At 36.2% G+C, this 23160-nt stretch overlaps 1 protein-coding gene across 2 annotated transcripts in view; it reads left to right on the top strand.

Annotated features, from left to right (window-relative positions):
• LOC142405744 (solute carrier family 12 member 7-like) overlaps positions 1-23160 on the top strand; it is a 69309-nt gene that overhangs the window by 10668 nt on the left and 35481 nt on the right. For both annotated transcript variants that reach the window (XM_075493702.1, XM_075493703.1), the window contains exons 2-8: positions 6732-6826; positions 9073-9195; positions 11760-11906; positions 12615-12669; positions 14761-14891; positions 18458-18699; positions 20351-20562. In XM_075493702.1, the coding sequence (XP_075349817.1) occupies positions 6732-6826; positions 9073-9195; positions 11760-11906; positions 12615-12669; positions 14761-14891; positions 18458-18699; positions 20351-20562 (1005 nt within the window). The remainder of the gene's footprint in view (positions 1-6731; positions 6827-9072; positions 9196-11759; positions 11907-12614; positions 12670-14760; positions 14892-18457; positions 18700-20350; positions 20563-23160) is intronic.

The following is a 23160-nucleotide window of genomic DNA, read 5'->3' on the forward strand; positions in this document are numbered from 1 at the left end:
TGAATTCTTGATACGTGAAGAATCATCAGAGGGGAATGACTTGATTGTCCTTAATCATGAGTGAACAAGATTATGAAGAAAGTGGGCCAAATCCAAGTGAGTCTCTTTAAAAGACAATACCATGGTTCTAATGACTCTTTTACAGAAATAGCAGGTTCTGTACTTCCAGCTATATTATAAAGAGTTTATAAAGAGCTTTTTGCAGCGTGTTTTTGTTAGAAGTAGGCTTTGCTTGATTGTAATGGTAGCCTAAGTAAAGGAAAACTAAAATTTACTGATGTTGATAAGGTAAGTGATGGATGTAGTACTAGGATCCTCCATTATGTAAAGGGGTTTACAAGGAGCTTAAGTACACCTTGTTCTGCTTTTCAAGATAACTTACATAAATTCTGCTAGTCATTGATAAAAATAATGCAAGAAATTGGTGATATAGTAAATATACTTAGACATTTCTTTACTAAAAAAACCAATAACCTGCAACTTTGAAGCAGATTGCACTGAATCCTTAAACCCATGCAAAAATTCAGAGGCAAGATATGTTCAAACAAGGTTATTGATGCCTTTTCATAATTTGAATTAAAGCAAGGTAGTGGCTTTTGAAAACTTGAGTTTGTTAGAGTTTTAAAGAATACTTCTGTATATTTTTATTAGAAGTGGTAAGAAATTAAATTTTTAAGATTGTTGAAGTTCTCTTTAGTTGCCTGCTAATCAAAAATGTGGACATATAGGAAGTAAATATGCATGATAGAGAAGATAGACGTACTGTTTTCACCACAGGCAGCTTTCTTGGACGTGACGCTTCTACACATCAGTTTTAGTGACTTTTAAACGTTATGTATTTTTACCTTAAAAAGTTTATTACATTAACAGTAAATGCTTGTTTACCCTTGTGCAAACAGGATCTTATCTTCATATTCTCAGTTTGTAGCGGATTGTTCTTAGTGTGACCAAATAACTTAATGAAAATGTTACCATAGTTTTTATTAAAAACTTTTTTCACCTGTATCTGGCTAACCAGAACCTACTTCAAGGTACATGGACTGTGATTAAGAGTTGCCCTTTAGAAACTATGAAAGGTTAGGACTTTTCTGTGAAGTATTATTCTTCAGCTGCATTCTGCTTTAGGCAGCAGCATATAAAGTTAGAAATTTCTAGTGGGAAGCAAAACTTCTTAGTTTTACATGTCCTTGTTTAGAGAACAGCTATACCTTATCATAGCCAAGCTATCTTGTTTGAGGCCATGTGGTTCAAAAGTTTTAGATCATTCTCACTTCTTTGAACACCCCCTGTATTCTTTTTCCCTATAAAAAGAATCTGCTTTTATGTTTCAGATAGATATTAAACTCTTACAGCGTGTCAGGAGACATAGATGCTTGCTTTTTTGGACAAAATGTGTTTGAATACAAAGGCAAATAGGAACATTTCTTGAATGTGAATGCTAATGACAGACATAGTGTGGGACAGCGAGGATGCAGTGAATCTGGAAAGGATTTAGAGGTCAGACTGGAATAGAATAGCATGAGCTTGGTTTAATGCTGTGGTAAAGAGGGCTAGCCTGATCCTTGGAGTAGAGAGGTGATGATTATACGTCTGTAAATAGCATGATTGAGACTGGAGTTAGAAGGCTGTATTTGATTTTTAAAGTTTGATTTTTTTTTTTTGCATAACTTAAAAACTGGAGAGAATGTTACCACAGAAATGATTGAAGGTTAGGAAAATGTTTTATGAACTTAACTGTTTCAGTTTTTCAAAAGGAAGCTTGAGATGATTTGATAAGTATAGTTACCTTCACAGATAGAAAATACTAAGTGGGAGTGGTTAAATTTGGAAGGTGTACTAGGATGTTACAGCTAGAAATTTGAAAAGAGCCAAATTTAAATAGAAATAAGGAACAATTTGAGATTTTTCCAGTAATTAAAAAACCCTTAATCTTTATAAAGATAAATTGATGGGCTTTTTTCTTATTTCAGTTCTGAAAATGTTAAGAGGTACGCTGGTCAAATCTCAGTATGTTTTTTCAAAGTTATAGAGCCTAATGCAGAAATGAAATTCTGCAACCTGTGGAAAGACAGGAAATCAGATTAGATGGTCTAATATTTTTGTCCTTAATCTCTTGAACAGGCATCCTAGTGCAAATTTAGGATCACTTAAATGATCATTTCGTTCTTCTACCACAAGCCCTGCTCTGCCACTTTCCCCAAGACAAAATGCCTGTAACACATTTTTTCATACTTTACCTCTTTTGATTTGGAGGGGTGGAAAAGGGGGAAAACCAACCATTATAGTTCCATGATTTGGTAATATTGGCATCAGTGCTAAGGAAGTGGTTTTGCGTACACTGATTGCTCATTCCTACGCTGATCATGTCTCTTGTGACAGCACAAGCATTTTTGTAGTGAACGTACAAACTCATCTGGATTAAATGTAGCAGCAAGAATAAAAACAAAAGCAAAACAACCCTCTCCCAACTGAGCATTAAGTACATGCCACTGTTGCATTTTAATAAATAGTTCTGTTATACTGTTCCTCACACAGATAGAGGGACACAAATGAGTGAGTAGTAAGGGGGAGAGGGCCACCTCTTTGGTGGCAAAGGTGGCTTCTGCCTGTTTAAGCTATACTGTTGGGTTCTGTCTTACACTGTATAAAATGGACCAGTTTGGATCAACTTAGAAATTTTTAACTGGTAACGTACCTTAAAGTATTCTACCTGTCAGCGTTTGAGTATCACTGCTCTGAAGCTTCTGAGAAATATGAATTTGAATGAAGTGCTGTCTTTTGCCTCTGACCAACACTTTGAACTGTGATATGCAGACATATTTCTGATGCAAGTTTTGTTTGGTGTGTGGAAATGTTAATGAGAAATCATCTGATGACATTGGCAGGCCTAAACTTGAGGCTAGCACAACTCTTGAGGCTAGCACAACTTGGTTTGTGATAACTTGTGTGGGTTACACTGCATTGGCAGTTGGGGGGCTGGGGTGTATGGGAGTGCACATTGTGATCATCTCCATGGACACTCTGACTGTTACCTCCCAAACTTGAGACATGTCTCCTACCTTCTCTGCTTGCAGCTGTATGTCTAATGTAAAAAAGAAAACGTAACTTGTTGCAGCTAATTTCCATGTAAATATAGCTACACCCATCACAGTGCTTGAGTATCTGTGGAAGTCAAGAGTAGGAATTTTTGCATGTCCTGTCAACGCAGAAAATACCAGACAGGCTTCTAGGAAAGGTACATTAGTTATGGCTTTAGTTTGTCTACTGGTCCATCAGTAAGCACAGAGTTGTGCTATGGTATGTGAACATTCCATAGCAGGTTAAAAATAGTAATAATTTTAAAAGCATATATTGGGGGGGGGGGGGGGGGGATGGACTAGAACTAGATTTATTTCTAGAGCTTAGGCTTTGATCATCTTGTGTTGGGTGGAATCGAGTGTCACATCAACAGGTGGGTGTTCTCTGTGTGTGTGTCCTAAGACAGAGGAAACATTATACCATAATCAAGCTCATATAAGATTTCTTTGTTTTGTTTTGTATTGCCTTTCTTATGGATCTTTTAATACCAGTGGTGGTCCAAGATGAAATACTGGCTCAGATGGACTACTAATCTAGTCCAGATTTAAGATTTTTGCCTGTAAACCCTCCTAACTTGAATTACTTTCAGAAATCAAGGAACAGTAAGAACAGATTTACGGAGTGCTTTAATTGGATTCCAGAAGACGTGCAGCGTAGACAAATGTCTAAAACTACATTGGAAATTATCATTTTTTATAACTTCCAATGTTTAACTTGCCTCCACATCTGAGAAGAGTTTGAGTTGACACAGTTTCAAAGAAGCCTGAGGAAAAGGTGATTTGCTTGTCAAGCATTGGAACAGGCTGCCCAGGGAAGTGATTGAGTCACCATCCCTGGAGGTATTTAAAAGATGTGTAGGTGAGGTGCTTAGGGACATGGTTTAGTGGTGGACTTGGCAGTGTTGGGTTAATGGCTGGACTCTGATCTTAAAGGTCTTTTCCAACCTAAATGATTGTGATTTGATTATCTTAAGCTTCCTCATAGAATTCAAGGGAATAGGGTTAAAACATGAAGCTGTAAATGGCTTGAGACTTAATAGTGGAATGAAGTACCTATTTCTATATTGCACGTTACCTCAGTGGAAGCAACTGAAATAGTTTTTTCTATTTGCTCCATTCCACTTGATGTACCAGAGGTGATATTTACAGCATTTGTGAAAAGTGTAAATCCTGTCTTTTTTTAGTTCTGGTTTTCTAATTAATCCCTCCTTTTGAAGAAGGGGTGAGCTAAAGATTGGAATGTAGCTTATTTCATTAACCTCACCATGGTGGTTGACTGTGTGTTGAGGTCCTAAAACTAGTTCTTTCTACTGGATGGTGTAATACATCTCAACTTGAGTTACATGTTTGGAAGGCTCACTGTATTTCTAAGCATATTAAATAAGCATACTCCCAAAGGTGGTGTTTTTTAATTTATAGGCAATATGACTTTGTTGACAGCAATGCTGAAAAGGAGGTTTTTCAAAGTTGTTCATAATTGTAGGATTAGTCAATAAGCTGCAGATGAGAGAGTACTTGTCAGTACATTTTTGTGCTCACTTTTTCAGTGTTGATTCTCTTTCAAATAGAGCTAAAATAGGTAATGCTGATCATGTCAAATAGTATAAAAATGTGGTACCAAACATTCACAAAATATGAAGAGACACAACTGTATTAAAGAAACAGACTTCTATAGAGTCTGGTAGTGACAGGCTATTTTGAAGACTAGCATTAGAAAGCTTTAAAATAAGTAGAATATTGGTTGGAAACACTGAAAAAGGACTTGTAGAATAGGAAACCTAAATTTTGTGCTTTTCCATTTGAAGTCTGTTAGGTGCATTTGACAAGACTTGTTTGTTAGATACATTGTGCTCTGAGCTTTTTCCTATTGGAGCAAAGCCAAGTAACTGTTTGTTTAGAAATACAAGCATATAAATGAAGACTTCACTGTTCTCCTACCTACAATTTAAAATACTTAATGTACAGTGCTGAGATGCTGATATTTACCTCCAGAACTGGTAAGACAAAACTATATTCTGTAGCCTCAGAATTGTGAATACTGATTCACATTATTTGTTTGGCTACCCTTTTGATGTTTTGATTAGTCCAATGATACCCATTGAAGTAGTAACTCCAGTGACATTACACTCTGTATGAACGCAAAACAATACTTGAAATTCCCCACCTCACTTTTTGAAGAGGAATCCTTTCTAAAGGGATTGGAAGTACCCTGAAGGGAGTACTTATTTAGCTAATGAGTATAGCTACCAGCTGTCAATAGGCAAGGAAGTCAATAGAAGTATGGTCTTAGCAAGACAAATATCAAGCAACCTTATTTTTATTTTAACTTGGGAATGTGCCTTGTAATGAATGCTTTGTAAAAACTTTAGCAAAAATAACGTGGTCACAGTGCTCCTTCTGCTGGCCTTGTATTAAGCATTGTTGGAGGAGGGGGACCTAGCCAGGCTGTAGGACTTGAAGCAATGGGGGACCAATTATAAACTGTAGAGAAACAGAGAAATGAAAGCTAGAGGATATGGATAGAAGGAGATATATTGGATAAGAACAGTAGTTGTGGATGAATTCATCAACAGTTCTTTTCTGGATCATAGAAGTAATTCTAGAGCCCTAATGGACAATAGCTATCTTTTGAGTCTTATGATAGTATGCGGTTTCTATGTCACGATACCAGTAAGTATAGCGATGCTATGGAGGGTGGTAGGAAATCTGTCAGGATGTAGTCAGTCATCTGCTTGAGGGACTGAGATCTATTTCTGTCTGTTTTACAACCAAGATAATACTTTGTGCTGAGACTGGTGTCCGTGTTTACAAGAGCTTTGTTCTGGGACTTAATGTGGGGAGAAGTGTCCTGGAGGGGGCAGAGTGGAGGACACAGGGAAAAGAGTAAAACTTGTTCACCAGCTGTTCCTTAATTCTGTAGTGAAGAGACTGTGTAGGTGCTATTGCTGTAACTTGCGAATATAAAGGGAAAAAGCACAGACAGGCAAAGTGGCATAGGCGAGGACTTGAGACTATTTGGAAATGCCAATGTTGTGACACTATTGGCATGTAATAGCTTTTGTAGTGCATGGGCTGGAAGGCAGTGAAAGTGGTGCTATATTTTTGAGAGCTGTGCCAGAGCAAGTCAGGGGAACTACAGCTTAATGAGATAGATATTGGAATAAGGAATAGAATAAATGTAGCATGTTATGGAAAAGTCCCCACAGCCTTTACAAAATAATTCCTTTTACATTGTTTTTTCATAAATTCCTGCCTCGACTACTGGAGTTTTTTTGAGGGAGTCAGTAAAGTAGTGAAAAGGTAGGTTGGGTTTTTTGTTGTTGTTGCCCAGAAGGTTTATGTGAAGTTCTATTATCAAGTGCTTTTAAGTAAAGTAGAAAGATGAGGCAGGGGAGAGATCAGTATACGTATTAAAGAATAATAAGTAATAGTTAAGAGGCAAACACTATACAAAGATTAGACTGTTAAAGTAAACTTAATTCCCTTAAATGTGAATGTTGAGTCCATGTGTCTGGGACAAAGACGTAGTATTTGGCAGTCACCTACAGTGTTATCTGGAACCAGTTCTTAAACCAGAATCTTCTGACTATTCCTTTTATGGTACACCTTGTCTTTTTTTCCCTTTTGTTTCTAATTGTTGCACTTTTCCACCAGGGGATGGGATTGCCAGGGAAAGTAGTCCGTTTATTAACAGTGCAGAGATGGATAGAGGAAACGTGTATGAAGGAAAGAATATGGCTCTCTTTGAGGTAAGTTAAATACTCCAAAAATGTATTTCACCTTCGATTGAGGCTCTGGTAGTAAGATGAAAATAAGCAAACCCCTGTTTTCTTTCTGTCTTGAAATTTAGTGGGGGGAAAAATCAGTTTTAATAACTTTTCAGTAGTTTGGCTCCTGCTAACATTCTGTTTCAGTGGATGAGTGATGTAATTAAAGTTTTAAATAATAGAAGGAAAATTTTTATGTTTTTAGTTTATCTGTATAGGCAACAACAGTAAATTTTGGTATGCATTGATGTGAAGATATGAAATAAGCCTTCTTGCATTTAAAATTTTTGCGCTGGAATCAAGAAATTGCTGTTAGAGAAAGCTGCTGAAAGTTAAATCTAGTGGTTTTAACAAAGCAGTATCCAGTTTTAAATGGATTAGCAAATATGTTGAACAGGGGAAATACAGACTTCTGTTAAAGCATCAAAACTATGAAACAAACTGTGATAGGCCATGACTTAGTTATATTATGTTGTCCAATTACAGTGTAGAGCATACCATAACTATTTCTACTTTCCAATATAAACATCTACTTTATAATGCAAGTTTAATAGGTGTTTAATTCATTGAATGATTGCAATAATTTACAGAAAAAAGTATATTGATATGGTATATTTAAGTGCCACTTTTGCAATGAAATAGTACTTTTAATAAAGTTTAACCTAAGTTCTTCTGCTCTAGCAGCATCAGCTGGTCTTGCTTTGATACTTGCTGTTAACAGTAAACAAGGTCCTTCCAACATTGTTGCTTAGCCATCTTGCTGTTGCATTCTACCCGCTATTTTCTTGTTGTCGTCTTATGCTTCTCTCTTCTTCCGTTCAAATATCTTTGCACAGAGGACGTGATCTTTCAGTTCCCTCTTTCTGCGTGACCCAGATAATGTATTTTTACTATTTTTCATTAAGTTTTGGAGAAGATTATGCTAAGGATCAAAGTAATGTTGGTCATTAATTGTCTCCTGTTGTCATGTATGGAATTTCCTACTATTTTTTGACAGAAACCATGGTGGTGGAGTTTTGTCACTGAATTTCTCTTTCAAGCTCTATTCCATAAAGCAATGTCCAAAACTTCCTGTTGTTCAAATTAGCTGTTGTATTCTTCAGAATTGATAAATTGGCCATAGCTGCTTTTTGTCCGTAATCTCCTTTGAATATATGCTTGCATCAGTTATTTTGAATAGTGGCTGACATTAAATTCTCAGCTGATGGTATAATGATGACTCTTATGTATCTCACATTGTAGACCATGCTGTTACAGTGTCGCCTTGAAAGCCTTCTGTTGACTTCATCACTATTGCTGTTGTAGTGGCGAATCTTTTTTGTAGTATATATGTTTCATTGTATGTTTCATACAATTTTATTCTCATGTTTTCAGCTGTTTAAATTTTTGTATAAACTCTTACAAAGACATTTGGCTATTAAAACCATGTTTATCATGACCTAATGCCTCAGACAGAGACGCCTTAGTTCTTGTCTTTCTGTTTGCAATCCTGATCTCTTGTCTTCCTTCCAATATTTGATCTTGTGTACTTGATTGAATTATATGGTTCCGCTTCTCTTGGAATCCTTTTATTGTATATGCTTCTTCTGGATTTTATTATTAGTTTTAGCATGTTTTTGTTTTGTAGCAGATATTTGGCTAAAGAAAGATGGGCTGACTTCTGTGTCAAGTAATATTACATATGATATGCATATGTACCTGTATTTTCAACAAGTGAATACTTTGGAAGTAGTATGCATGGTTTAAGGTAAAATATGTAAGCCTGCAACAGTAGGCTTGAGAGTGGTCTTTAAGTCTCTTGGCGCTTGAGAGAATCACTTGAGGCCACTCTCTAGACACAAGCAAGATGCTGGAAAAACACCCTAATAACTCGACCCTGCCAGTACAGTCCCCTAAGAACTGTATTGTGATAGGAGTAGATTTTTTTTTTTTTATAATTAATGGTGGCCCTTCTCTAGATTTCCCTTATATTCCAGCTGTACAAGCTGCATATTGTAAGATAGTGTAAAAAAGTGAAAGAAATATTGCAAGGTAGCCACGTAGTGTTAAACTCCTAGAAAGATTTAGAACTCTTGTTGGTTGAAAGCTGACTGGTGTTTTGTCATGCTAATTTTTGGATTTGGGTGAATCAGGGCTGACATGTTAAGTATGTATTTGAAGTAGTATCATAAAATCATGACTTCTAAAAAAACTATTTAATAAATGTGGTATTCTTAAAATCCCAACAGGAAGAAATGGATAGTAATCCCATGGTGTCATCTCTTCTTAATAAACTAGCAAACTACACTAATCTGACTCAAGGTGTGGTGGAACATGAAGCAGATGAAGATAGCAAGCGAAAGGAAGTCAAGGTATCTAAACTTCTAATAATAAGTTATTGGGACAAAGCTAGACACAGGAGTATTTTTCAACCTAAAAAGAAAATATGTGGATGCCTAAAACCAGGAGATTTGTAATAAGGTATTTAAAATTGAAGCATTTGCAGTAGGGCTTGTGTTAATTCAGTATTCTTGTTAGCACATTTTAGCAAGACCTTGCTGTAAAAGCCCTTCATGAAATGCGTGCAAAGCTAGGACCTGAAACACACAGTGCACCTAATTTCCTCTTCCTTTCTTTTCTTCTTCCTTCTGTCCTTGTATGAGCATCAGTACCTTTTGTACTGTATGATACAGTATGACTTTTTTTTTTTGGCTCGTTTATTAATACATTTTAATTGGCTGGGTTTTTACCTAAAGTTGAAATTTAAGGAAAACTTGAGATGAAACGGGTCACTCTTTTCAATCATAAGCGTATTTGCTCGTGTTAACACGGTAGCAGTCTTTCTGAGTAGCTCTCCTGTTTCTGTGTGTCAGAGTAAGTATTTTTAAAACTTAATGGACACATTCCAAGGAAACATTTTGTTGCATACCTCAAAAATATTATATTTATCGGGGGGCAGGGGAAGGCAAAGGCTCTGTTTGGCACATCCCTAAACACACTTGCTAGAAGACAGCAACTGCATTCTTCAAGGGTTGTCTACTGGATACCCAAAGTGCCTCTCTAGAACTCTATAGAAATGGAATGTATGCAACAGTTGGAGTCTGCAGTGAGATGTTGGATTGAGCCCTCTGTGAGCAGGGAGCTGTTTCAGAAGGAGAAAGCTTGGATCAAAAACATGTGACCTGACAGAGTACAAAGACTCCCAGTCAAGGAGGGATGATGAGCTGGAACTGGGCAAGCATTGTGACTGAAACTAAGTAATTTAGGGTAGATACTGGGAAAAGGAGAGTACTAGGAGTCACTTGTCTTTGTATAGGAGAAGGAGTGCTGCTACTGAGTTTGTATGCTGAGCTATGGAGAAAGGAGGAGAAGCACATAAAGATGAATAAAGGGAAATAAGCACATAGCAGAAGACAGATATGAAAAGGTGCTTGAAAGTAAGGTTAGAACTGGAGCTCATTTGACTGGAAGAGAGATTTATGGTTCGGTACCTGAATATTTGCAGTAGAACTATTTGCGTTAGGACTTGACTAGTATAGGAAGTTGGTACCAGGACAATGGGCAAGGTTGAGGAATAAAGTCCAGCTGTTTGTTTTAGCTTTTTGCTTATCCTGCATTTGTTTGTGTGTGGGGTTTCTTTTTGTTTGTCTCATTGTGCTTGTTCTTTGTTTCTTCTCATCTGAAGATACAGCTTGAGATATGAGAAAACCAACACTGATCAGCTCACACTTTCCTTAGTGTGATCCCTGTCCTCTGTCTAGCTGCTGTGCAGACGTTTTTGTTAATGCAGCACAGTGTTAGTACCTCTGGAACTGACTAGCCAAATGAACACCGTGTCCTCACTTGCACTTAAATCTCGTTTGAGCACCATCTAGTGGCCTGAAAACACGATTTCTATGCATGTGTGGTGGTTTGGTTTTTTTTTCCAGTTCCATGTCTGAAATTAAGTGATGGTTAAGTAGTAGCCTGGCAGACTAGCATTTTTAATGGTGTAATTGAGACAGTAGCATCGATGTTGCACATGGTTATTGCCCAAGATGCTAAAAGTAAGCATTATAGTCTAAATGGTATTCCATGGTTACTTATAAGTACTTGGAAACTTAGTGTTTTCTTAATAATTTTGTTCACTTATAAAGCACCAATGCTTGCTTATGATTGAAATTGATTGCCTTTTTTCACAGCCTGAGCTGTGATTTAAGAGCTTCTGTATCTGGAAACCTACTGTATATAACTATTGCTTCTAAGCTGAGTATTTCAAGGCCTGATTTCTTCATAAGTGTAGAAGGCTTGAACTTTAATGATGAAGCCGGAATGCTTTTGTGTGTGTCTTGACCCATGATGATCATCAGCAAATAAAAAGTACAAACAAATATACTATGTTGTGGCAGATCTTACAACTTTTGCAAAAGCAAATTGTAGTCAGCTCTGCGTTTCTTCTGGCCTTGTCATAATACCTTGTCTGTCTTTTCTTAAAAAATTGAAAACACTTATTGTTGAATATCATTTTGTGGCCCAGCTGCAGGGCAATTGATGATCAACTTTCTGCAGAATATATTTGGCATTTAATAATGGCAGTAACTTCTCTTCAACAGTAGTCTCTAACTGGTATTTCAGAAGAAAGTTTGTAAAGCTTTGTAATCAACAGATAAAGGGGCATCCTACCCCTATCAAGGTTTCATCCTAATTCCTATGGAACAAAGGGGTTTGCAGGTAGTTTTCTGTCTTTTCAATAGTTACAAATAGTTTTCTGTCTTTTCAGGAATCTTTCTGCATAAATAGCCTATGAATACTTGTGAAGCTGGACACTCTGAAGCTACCATTCAATTTCACTTGGCATTTATTCATGGAGTATTTGTGATAAGTGTTTGTGGAAGAACATGCTTATGGACTTAAAATGTTTAGTGCAAAGGAATTAAAGTTCTGACTTCATTTCCAGGTTCCACGTATGGGCACTTTTATTGGTGTGTACCTGCCCTGCTTGCAAAACATCTTGGGAGTCATCCTTTTCCTACGTTTAACATGGATTGTGGGAACAGCTGGAGTTCTTGAGTCTTTCATCATTGTATTCATGTGTTGTGCTTGTGTAAGTTAATCTTTTTCTTTACTATTGGTCAAATCTTCTATTACAAGAGTGCTGCTGCCTTCTAATATATGAGTAGCAGAGAAAGATTTCTCCATAATGGTTAAGTATCAGTGCAATTGAGAAACATGGGATTGAGTGTCACATGTCATTCTGGCCTGTCTGGAGTTTCTTTTAAGTTGTTTACAGTAAGCTTTTGTTTGAAGTATTATATAGATTTTATTAAATCAGCTTTTAGCAAATATTTCGTGATTTACACTGAGATCTGAACTGCTCTGCTTTTACAACTTCAGAGCAAACTGAAATATAAACTACAAATCAATCCATAGCATTATGTCCATAAATTAATACTTTGGAATGTGAGACCACTAGTAGATGATACTGTCATAACAATGGCACTTGATCAGTTTGTTACTACTATTTAATTGTAATAATAAACATCTTATTTTAAGTATATTCAGTGGTCTGTATTCTTCCAGTTCTTTTCAAAGACTGTCTCAAACATCTAAATGTAACTGAATCTTCTACTGAAAAACTTAGTACTTAATGTACGTGGATATCCCTAACCAAAAATACGATCATCTTTGGTTGCTGTAACATCTTATTAAAAAAAAAAAAAAAAAATCCTAGTTTTGTTCAATCACTTTGTCTCACCCCATCTTTCAAAAAACTTTCAGTATTTTAAATTTCCTCTATCTTGTCTTTCCACAGACTATGCTAACTGCAATCTCAATGAGTGCAATAGCAACAAATGGCGTAGTTCCAGGTAATTTAAGAATTTTATCTTAAATGGTGAATGGTCAAATGACGGAAGCTTAAAGCTGGGATGAGAAATGACTGTGATCTGAGATATCAGAAGTAATGGTTTAGTGTCAAGTGCATATTTTAACTGATTTATAAATGACTTTTTAAGGTGAGATGCAATCTTTTAACTGGACCTTCTGGGAATTATGAATTTTAGTACATTTTTGTCCTCAATCATTTGATTCTGTTTGAATGAAATATAAGATTTTATAATTTGAACTAATGGAAACTTGTCTTCATGCAAAGCAGATTGCTTTACAAATTTACAAATAAGCCTGCTTTTTTGCCTGTATTTGCCTAGACTCCATTTCTAAACACTGGAGTTAGTTATGTTGTTTTCTGCAAGAATAACAGCCAGTCTGCTGGCAGAAATCTTTTTCTATATAAGCACTCTAGGTTATACTCCTCTCCTTAAATTTTCAGGATAAAGAGATGAACTTGTTCCTCTTCAATTACGAAGCTGGGGGTTTTTTTGATGCAAAATCAGTTAGCCTTTGAAGCTCTTATCCTTTTCAGTTTCTCAACACACTAATTGATAATACCAGTGTTCAGACATTGTTATGAAGTCTGACCAGTTTACCTAACGAAGTTAAAATAATTCCTCACTTGCAAAGCTTCTCCAGCTTAGTAAGGGGTTCCAGAACTGATACATAAGTTGTTGGGCAAAAGTAAATGCTACAACTTCTACAGGGTGTAGAATAATTGCATGTCATGGATACAGTACCATATATGAAATATAAATACAGTTGAAAATTTTAATATTTATGTTTTATAATGAAATGTAGTTATTCTAATCAGTGTCTAGATAACTAAAATTTTCTGCTCTTTTCCCCCCTCATATTTTTTCAAGTTCATTGTAAAGGTTTTACTTAACATCTGAGTGTCACAGAAATCTTTGAAGTTGACAGTTCTTACACTAGACAGGTCTTCATTTTCACTTTTTTTGTGGGTGCCAATTTAGAGAAATGCTGCTTCTGCTAGAATATATGGAAGAGACAGAAAGCACAGATAGGAACCTGGGATTGGAAGAGACCTGAGCAGCAGAATCTTGTCTCTTGCTGTTATATGCAACAGCATTATATTTAGTAAAAGGATTGGTGATACGTCATAAATTTTTTTCTTAGTTTCTCATTTGTTCATATTGAAAAGCACTTTTAGACTGCCTTTTGATTAGAAGTGTATTTCTTATTTGCGGACTAATTTTATACAAGGCTGGTGTATGTTTGCTTAAAATAAAGTACTTCCTTTTTCTGTCTCCTCTTTCTTCCTCAGTTGTCATGTGTGGGACAAAATCATGAATTTAAGAGAAGATGGAGAGAGAACCAGAGAGGAGCATGCCTTGAGGGGGCTGAGGGATGTCTAGCTAAAGAGATAACGAGCTTGAAACTTAGAGCCTTATTGAAAGGGAAATGGTGCAGTGGAAATAAGGGGGTGAGGTAGCTTGTGACTTAAAGATTATGCATGTATATGGGAAATATGAGTGAGAAGAATGGAAAAATTCAGGGGCAAAGTGAATAGTGTACGAGTAGACAAGAGAAAGCAATCCCTTCCTAACACTTTTAAATGGTACTGAAAAATGCCTGTGGTGAAAGTGGTAATGGTTTCACGTACAGAAAAGAAAAAGAATACATATTAGTGAGACAAGTTCTGTTTTGTCCCTATGTCATAAAGAAATTATTCTGGAAATTTATTGTTTGATTATGAACAGCTTGAAGTTAGAAACTAAAGATTGATTCATATCTATTTCAACGTGTATATTCTTTTCTTAATTTAATTCTAGGTTGTTTAGCTTGTGGATTTTTTTCCTCTCTTTTTCCTTGGTGTTTATGTTCTGTTCCCCAGAAAATGCACATGGGGATATTCCCTTTGAAATGTACATTCTAACTGCCTAGTTGGTATAGACATTGAATACAGTTTTGGTATGAACATTTCAATGGTGATGCATGCAGTAGTTATCTTGATTATGTTGATTGAATGATTCCAATTTTCTCTACTGCTGTCCTTAATCTGAAGGGCTGGATCTTTGTTTGTTTGTTTTTTGTTAAATTCACAGCTGGAGGCTCTTACTACATGATTTCAAGATCTTTAGGGCCAGAGTTCGGTGGAGCAGTAGGACTTTGTTTCTACTTGGGTACAACCTTTGCAGGAGCAATGTACATTCTTGGTACCATTGAAATTTTGTTGGTAAGTACAGGTTTCTCTTAAGATTAAATGTATTTGGACTGTTTTGGGAGATTGCTGAGGAATGCACTTGGCCTAAAATGCGTTCTAGTTCAGTGATTTTTAATGTTTTGATACTATATTTCCAGTACATCAATATTTATTCTTACTGGTGACTATTTGAAAAAGTTCAAAAAAAATTCTGATCAGCAATACAAAAAAAAAATAAATTAAAGGTTGTTTTATGTAAGTTTGTTCTACTTAAAGTAGGAACCAAAGAGAATTTGATAACTGACATTTACTGGTTTGTATCAGATATCTGTTGTCACCTTTTCATAACATGTTCTAAATACCAAATGTCCCATAAATTAAGGCTGTGCTACTGTACACCTACAGAGTTGCAAGGAAAACTATATGAATTTTAGTGAGAAATACCTAAAATTCCAAAACTAAAGGTGTAGGACCAAACTGGAGTTAAACTGGAGATGAAAAATAAATAGGAAATATTTCAGTGGATTTTGCAGAAAAGAACATCAGATCAACAGGTAGACTTTGGAGACATGTTAAGATTTAATCCAGTGATTTTTGTACCAGTTTAAAACTATGACTTTTGTATCAAAAATGACAAAAAATGCCACAAGAAATAGTACAGTCATTAGTGAAATGTCACATTAGATTGCAGATTGAATCATAGTTGACAATGGCTATTTTCAGGGCCTCTGAAATGTCATTTGGATTTAGTGATGCTAAGTCAGTTAGTTTAGAAAAACGGTTTATTTACAAATGTGAAGGAATTAATTTCTTTAAATATTTGTCTGCATCTTGTGGTTCATGATGCACCACAGCAAACTTAGAAAAAGTTCAATCCATATATTATGCTGGTTTTGTGTTGTATGTCCTCCTCTCCTTTTCCAAACAAAAATGTGCAGATGCGCATAGCACTTCATTTAGGTCACCTTAGACTTGGAATTGAAAAGCTAAAGATTCCATCTTGAGAGTCAGTTTACCTTTTTTGCTTTGGAGTCTCCCTTCAACTCTGAATGGTCTTACTCTTTTTTTTTTTTTCTTTCATCTACAGAAAGTTTTGGTTCCTTTCCTTGTGATTCTCAAGTTTTAACAAAGATGCAGATTTCGTTATATTACCCATCCTTTGTCTTTTCAACCTTTTTTTTGTTGTTGTTTTGCTGTAACTTCTCGATATATATCTTGTTTAATTTTTCCCAGGCTGTATGCCTTTGAGCCCTGAATCCTTTAGTGAGCTCTGCAGGGTGGCTTCCACTTACTTGGTATCTACTGGAATTAATTTTCCGTTTTACTGTTCTAGTTTTGAGATCATGACTATAAGATTTTAAATCTGGCAATTACTTTATAGTAAGCAGTCAACACACCTAGGTGGCTCTACATTTCTATTGGAAGAGCTACTTACTCTAGGTAAATATGGCATAAGTCCTTTTAAGCCATATTTTCTTAAGGTCTAGGAGGACTCCTCTCCTTCCAAATGAAAGTGTGTGGGCTTGGCATCAGACAAGCATTCCCAGGATAACTCACAGAAACTTTTCAGCTTCTGTGATGCTTGGCACTGCCATGTGCACTGAGGAAAGGTGCTGCCCAATGAAAGCTTGTGTTGAACATGAAGGGCATATCTCCTGTGAGGCAAGAATTAAGAATGTATCCTACTTCCTCCTTTTCAGACTACTGGGTTTGAAACTTCATATTCCTGTAAAGATGCTGTGGAAGACTGCCTGTATGGCAGTGGCCCAGCTACTGTGGCTTTGCCTCATCCAGGAGGGACCAGACAGTTATTGGTGGTCATATCGGAGACTGTGCAGATATGCATAGGAGGTACTTCAGAATTCCTCCTTCTTGTTACTTACTGTGACCCATGTCATAAATTAAAAAAAGCCTGGATTTGAAATTAGGGATAGTGTTCACTCAATACTGCTAGCTTGTGAGGTCTGATCTATATTAACAACACTAGCACCATGTCACACTGTGGGTTGGATTTGGTGCACTGTTCTCCCTACTTAAGAGTCATGCTGGTTTTATGTATTGCTAATAAACATGTATGGGGTTCAGCTATGGAATTCAAAATAAAAAGCCTCCCAGGATGTCATATCTCATAGAAGACCTCAGAACAGACCGCTGTCATAGCCACAAGGCACAAGTATTGGGTTTTTTTTTCCTCCACTGGGACATGGATTATTTGGAGGGGCAGAGATCAGTCGTCTGCCTGTGGCTTTCCCCAGCGCAGGCTGTGAACAGCAGGGCAACAAAGCACACAAGAAAACCTTCTGGAGTACCTCCATACAGAGCCTGATACTTCTGCAGCATCACAATGTAGGATTTTCTAATAACGATATGTAAATACTCTATCTGTAATAAGTTTTTTGTTTTGCCTTTTTTGTTTTCTTTCATGGTGATGTGACAATTTTCATCTCTTCTAGCATTCTAGTAAATATTCATTTACTAGATTTAAATTTAAAATTAATTTAATTAATTAAATTTAAATTAAATTTAAAGAAAATTCTAGTAAAGAATTGCCTATGTCTATTTTTGGATTTTGGTTCTGAACATATCAGGATAGCCGCCTGCTCAAAGTTTCTTCCTGCCTTTAGAAGTTAGATTATTTAAGGGTAGTCAGTTTAGCAGTTGTTTTGAAGGAGTGGAGTTGCCTCAAGCCCCAGTACTCCCCTAATAGCTGAGCAGAGATTTTTTTTTTGTAAAGGTGTTAGGAGAAGGAATAAAGATATCTTTATTATGTAGTGTAGTACACAAATGTCTTGGAACTATAGGTCAGAGTTTGTCTTTTCATTTGCATTTATCAGTATAAGTCCTATAAACTGTGCTTCCAACCTCTTTTCACATAGAACCCAGAACAAAGTTATATGAAATGGAGATCCGTAAGAGAATCCTGTTTGAAATTACAGTAGTTTACATTGTCCGTTTTAGCACAGGACTAAGCTTTGTCACACTAATCTTAAATTGTGCTGTTGCAACTTCAGATTAAAAATTAAAGTAAACTCACCATAAAACACTCTTCAAGGTGCAATGTTTAAGGTATCTTTGTTGTAATTTTGTGAAATATAGTGCAGGGACTATAGTACTGAAAACACTTTTTAGTTTATTATGCTTTTGTTTGACTCTTCGTATTTTGTTTCAATCATTGGAATTATTAATCAGCAAATGCTTCAAATGAATCTAAGGATATATCTGTTTGAAGCTAGTTTTTGGGTTTGTGTTTTTCTTTTAATTTTTGTCAGTAGCCCTCCCTGTGCCCCCCCATCCCAGGTCCTTAGTGGTTTTTCCTGTCTGGCAGAGACATGAATTTGAGCAGTGGAAACTCTTGAAAGGGAGAGAAGAAGCTGGATCAAAAGCAGTACCTCATTCTCAAAACTCTGTTTTCTTCACCCCTGCTTTCCCCTTCCGTTTACCTCTACACTTTCTAAATGCCCATGTCATCTGGTTGAACTGGTTTGTGAAAGAATAAATCTGATATTGTAATAAAAGTTTAGATTTTGAAGTTTAAGTAAATGTTTTCTTAATAAAATGTTTATTATTACATGTGTGATAGTTTGCCATATCTCTTGCAGACCTACATTTCTCCAAGTGCTGCTATATTTAAAGCAGAAGAGGCTGGTGAAGAAACAGAGGCTATGCTGAACAACATGAGGGTTTATGGAACATGTATTATCATTCTGATGGCCATAGTAGTTTTTGTGGGAGTAAAGTATGTCAACAAACTTGCACTGGTCTTCCTTGCCTGTGTGATTCTTTCCATCATTGCCATATATGCTGGAGTTATTAAGACTGCTTTTGACCCACCTGACTTCCCGTAAGTGTGGAATCTTTAAGTAGTGTGGGTTATTTAAAAAAAAAAAAAGTGGGAGCAGGGAATAGCTACTTTAACCATTTCATGTTTTAAGCTAGCCTTCAAAATACAAGGACATTGGCTTCAATGGTAGGTTGTATGTGTGTTAGGCAATTATGTGCTCATTTGTTATTCTGAGTGTTCATAAGACTAATCTTCCAATAAATAATAAAGATAATCTTCCAGTAAATATAATTGTTCACATTTCGGCCAGTCTGCCTCAGTGAGAAACTCGGGTGTGGCTTTATACTGTGGTAAAGCTGATCTGGTGGTGAGCTGGTCACCAAAAAGACCAGTTTCCACTTAGCTGATTAGTTATGGCATGTTATTAGTTATGGCATAGTCATTAGTTATTGTTATATTAGTGATGCCTTAGGTTGGCATCACTAAGCTCCATTAGGTTTGACAATTGTATAGATGGTAAAATAGTTTACCTTATGATCTCTCATTTGAATCAAACTGGAAGAAATTTCCATGGGTCGAAGCAACTCACCCTGCTGCTGTAGGGTCACCAAATCAATAGCAATTAAAAAGAAAAATGAGCAAGGCAAGTGGCAAGATGATCTTTTTAGCAGCAGCTTTCTGTTTAATCTGCTCAACTTCTATGTGATGCCATACCCTGAAGCTGTACTGGTGTCTTGTACACTTCTCAAGGCATCTGCTCTTAATTGCTATCAGAAACAGGACTATATACTAGGTCAATATTTTGCTTGGCTTAGTATACTTGTTCTAATGCCAAGTGGTATGTTTTTACTGTTTGTTATCAGCTTCTTAAATGAGCTCCTTCAGAAGTATTAGATGTGTACTATGTGTTCTTTGACTTATCTGCCTAACACAAATGTTTTATTTGATGTTCCTTCTTTCATCTTCATAGATAATATATGTAATTTCATTACTAAGCAAGCCTGGAATAGATATCGCCTAAACATCTTTTGTGTAGCTTAGCAAAGAAATGTTCCTAGATCCTTAATATTCTTTGCTGTTAGGAAGATCCTTAATATTCTTTGCTGTTAGGAATTTGCTTTTTGCAAACTGTTCTGAGTTTTCTAATTTTCTCTCATTTCTGAGTGTTTTAATTGCTTCCTGCTATGTGATTCTTTAATTTGTACTCCCATCAGCGTTTTCAAACTTTGCTGTTTAACTCTCCTGGCTTGTTTCCTACCTTTTGGATTTTAATATTTTTGAGGGCCATCTGAAATATTTATTTGCTAGAAAAGGGCATGACGTATTTGCTTGATCTTACTTTTGTATTTTCTTGGTCAGGCTCATCATAATATAAAGTATTACTTAATTTTACTTATTTCTTGTAGGACTGCATGAATCATGATCTCTGTTATTTAGTGGCCAAGCTGTTTGAGTTGATTATATTTTCCACAGAATAAATCAGAAGGCAAAATAATTATTAATACCTTAAAGTAGAAATGTTTGATCGGTGTTTTAAAGATTATTGATGATAATTTTATATGCAGAGACTATATACTGTTTTAGTAGATGTAGTATAGGCCATAAGATAGGTACTATAAGTAACAGGTTTCTGAAGAAGCCTAATGGACAAAAAATGGTTTAATGCACAACACCATATTGAAGAATCATTGTTTTTATTTTTTGTTTATAGTATCTGTCTCCTTGGAAACCGTACATTGTCAAAACGCAGCTTTGATGTCTGTGCCAAATTTACTGAAAGCAATAATGAAACAAAGACTACAGCTTTGTGGCGCCTATTCTGTGATAGTTCTTTGCTTAATGCCACATGCGATGAATACTTTAGTCTCAATAATGTAACGGAAATTCAAGGGATTCCAGGAATAATGAGTGGAGTTCTAACTGGTAAGTTGGAAAGCACAGTGACTTAAAAATTTTTGGGCATTATTAATTTGGCCTGTAGCTGTTCAGTAATGTAGCAGTCTAGCCTGTCACCACTTCTTTAGCTCTAATCTGTTTGTGTGAAAGATCGGTACCTGGGGTATGCTTCCTCCTATAAAGTGTCTATCTGGTTTTAGAAGCTTAGTATCAAATGCTTTAATTTGGGGGTCATTGGATTTTTTATAGGCACTCTTTCAAAAGCTATTGTTCTATTAAAACAAAAAAAAATAGGAAAGCGTTTATCACAGCTAATTTTTTTAAAGTGTTTAGTTCTTTTATATGCCAAATACACTTATTTCAATAAGCTGTTCATTAATACTTTATCAAACTCTCCTGAGGGAGAACTTGTTTCCAATTTACAGGTGGTGCATTGAGGAATGAAGTCTGGCTTGTCTAATGTGATACAGCAAGTTAGTAATGGGTTTGGAGAAAAGCAGTCTTTCTAGGTTCCAGTCTAGCATTTGGACAGGAGATGTTCTACAAAGTGTATAGATTTTCTTCTGTTTACGTTCCTGTACAGATGTGGCAGCTTGGGATTCTAATTGCACTGGGTCATAAGACTAATTTTGAACATGTAATGGGTTGTATTGTATACAAACGAAGAATGTTTCTGGGGATTAAATGGATGTTCTGATGCCTCTCCCCTGCGTCCCCTTAAAATAAGGTTTGATTTGTATAAATATGCAACTCTACGTAGGGACACTAGGCAATCACTACTGCCATAGTAATTCAGTTTAAAATATAAACTGTAAAGTGTACAAATACATAAAAAGATACTAAATGAAGCATAGGCTTCTCTGAATCTAAATTTGTATGTTTAAAAAAATCACTCTGTTTCCTCAAGGAAAAATGAAATTATTTTTGATTGAAATGTTTGTTACAAGAAATGTGACTTAGGGTTTGTTCTATGCATTTTATAATTTACCACACACATGTCTACAATTTTTCCTGAATATTTTTGTTTCCTGCCCCAGCTCAGAAGACAACTGTGTGTTCTAATTTTTTGCTACAGTGTAAGCTTGAAACTGCTGTTTTGCTTTTAGAGGTTTTAGGCTGAGTAATTTTTCTTCTTTTGGAAAAACATGCTTTGGTTCTGTTGACTAATTAACATTTCTTTAAACTAGCTCAGTGTGAGGCTCAGTGTGAGGGACACACCTTCCAGTGTTCATTGCTTGATGCTTACCTATAGTGTGTTTCATCAATTGCATTCTGTTCAGTCACTGATTCTGAGACTCTTTTCTGTAGTTCTTTGCAGTTGGTTTTGCTTCTACAACTTTGAATAACTGAGTATTACTAGCAAGCTTTCTCATCTTGCTACTAGCTCCTTTTTCCAGGTTGTTTGAGTGTAGTGGAAAGCACTGGTTACATCCTGCTACTGATCCTTGTGGAATCTTACTGGTGGCTTTCCTGCATTATAATACTGTATTTACATTTACTCTTACCTGTTGTTTTCTATCTTTGAACCATTTTTTATCCATGTGAGGAGTTTTCCTCTTATCCCATGGCTACTATAGATGCCTTTGCAGCTGCAGAGTCTGCACATTTAAATTTCTTGCGCTGTGGCTGGGAATACTCAGATATCATGCCTGGGTGTCTCGGGAAGCATGTGCTAAGTCCTCACACCATTTACTGGGCACTTGTATACAGTAAGTATGCATCTCTTAAACAGCTGTGAATGTTGTCCTAACAATAATAAATCATTCTACAAAGAGCTGACCAAACATGCCCATGAACGTGGCCCTAACAATAACGAAATAATTCTGGAAATGGCTTTCATCAACATTGTTCTGCTTCATGGTAGCATGTTGTTGGGTTAGATACGTTGCACCAGATCTTGTTTGTGTCCCTAAATGTTGCTAGAGGAGCCTCAGCAACCCATGAATGGTCCTAGAAGAGCAAACCTACTTGCCTGCAAATGTCTGGACTCTTCTGAAAAGTGACCCTGTTTCCTCACCCTAACTTTCAAGTCCACTTGGATTATCACTTTTGGGAAAACGAGCATAGGAAATCAGTGTAACAGAGCTCTGTGTGACATCTTATGAAAGGGGAAAGTGATTTCTATTTTACAAAATCTGTAAGCTGATTTTACCCACTCAAGCTGGCATGCACGCTTCCACAATTAGAGTTGTATGCATTGGAGTGCTCAGGCCATTGTCACTTCTGCATCATACTGAATAAAGGACATAAGCTGTTGAGTCCTTATTAAGTATTTAGTGCTTTTGATTAGCAATGACAAACTGATTTTTGGACTTCCTTGTTATGCTCCATAGGGAGTGGATGGTAATTTGGACATCTTGTCTTGTTTTATGTCACTCCTCAGATCTTTGCTAAAATTCCTGAAATTTACAACTCTCTTGTTTCCTTAACTCTTCTTTTTATGGCTTCAGCCTTATCTCTAGATCAGTTTGTTATTCCTTGTCATTTGAATGAACTAACACACATAGCATTCTGTAGCAATTAATACTTACTTTCCTTTTATTCTTTGTTCTGCAATGTCTTATGTTTCTCATGCATGCTTCCATATATGCTTACCTGTTGTAAGATTTCTGTTACAAATCTGGA

Source organism: Mycteria americana, chromosome 2 (genome assembly GCF_035582795.1).
Source record: "Mycteria americana isolate JAX WOST 10 ecotype Jacksonville Zoo and Gardens chromosome 2, USCA_MyAme_1.0, whole genome shotgun sequence".
NCBI lineage: Eukaryota > Metazoa > Chordata > Aves > Ciconiiformes > Ciconiidae > Mycteria > Mycteria americana.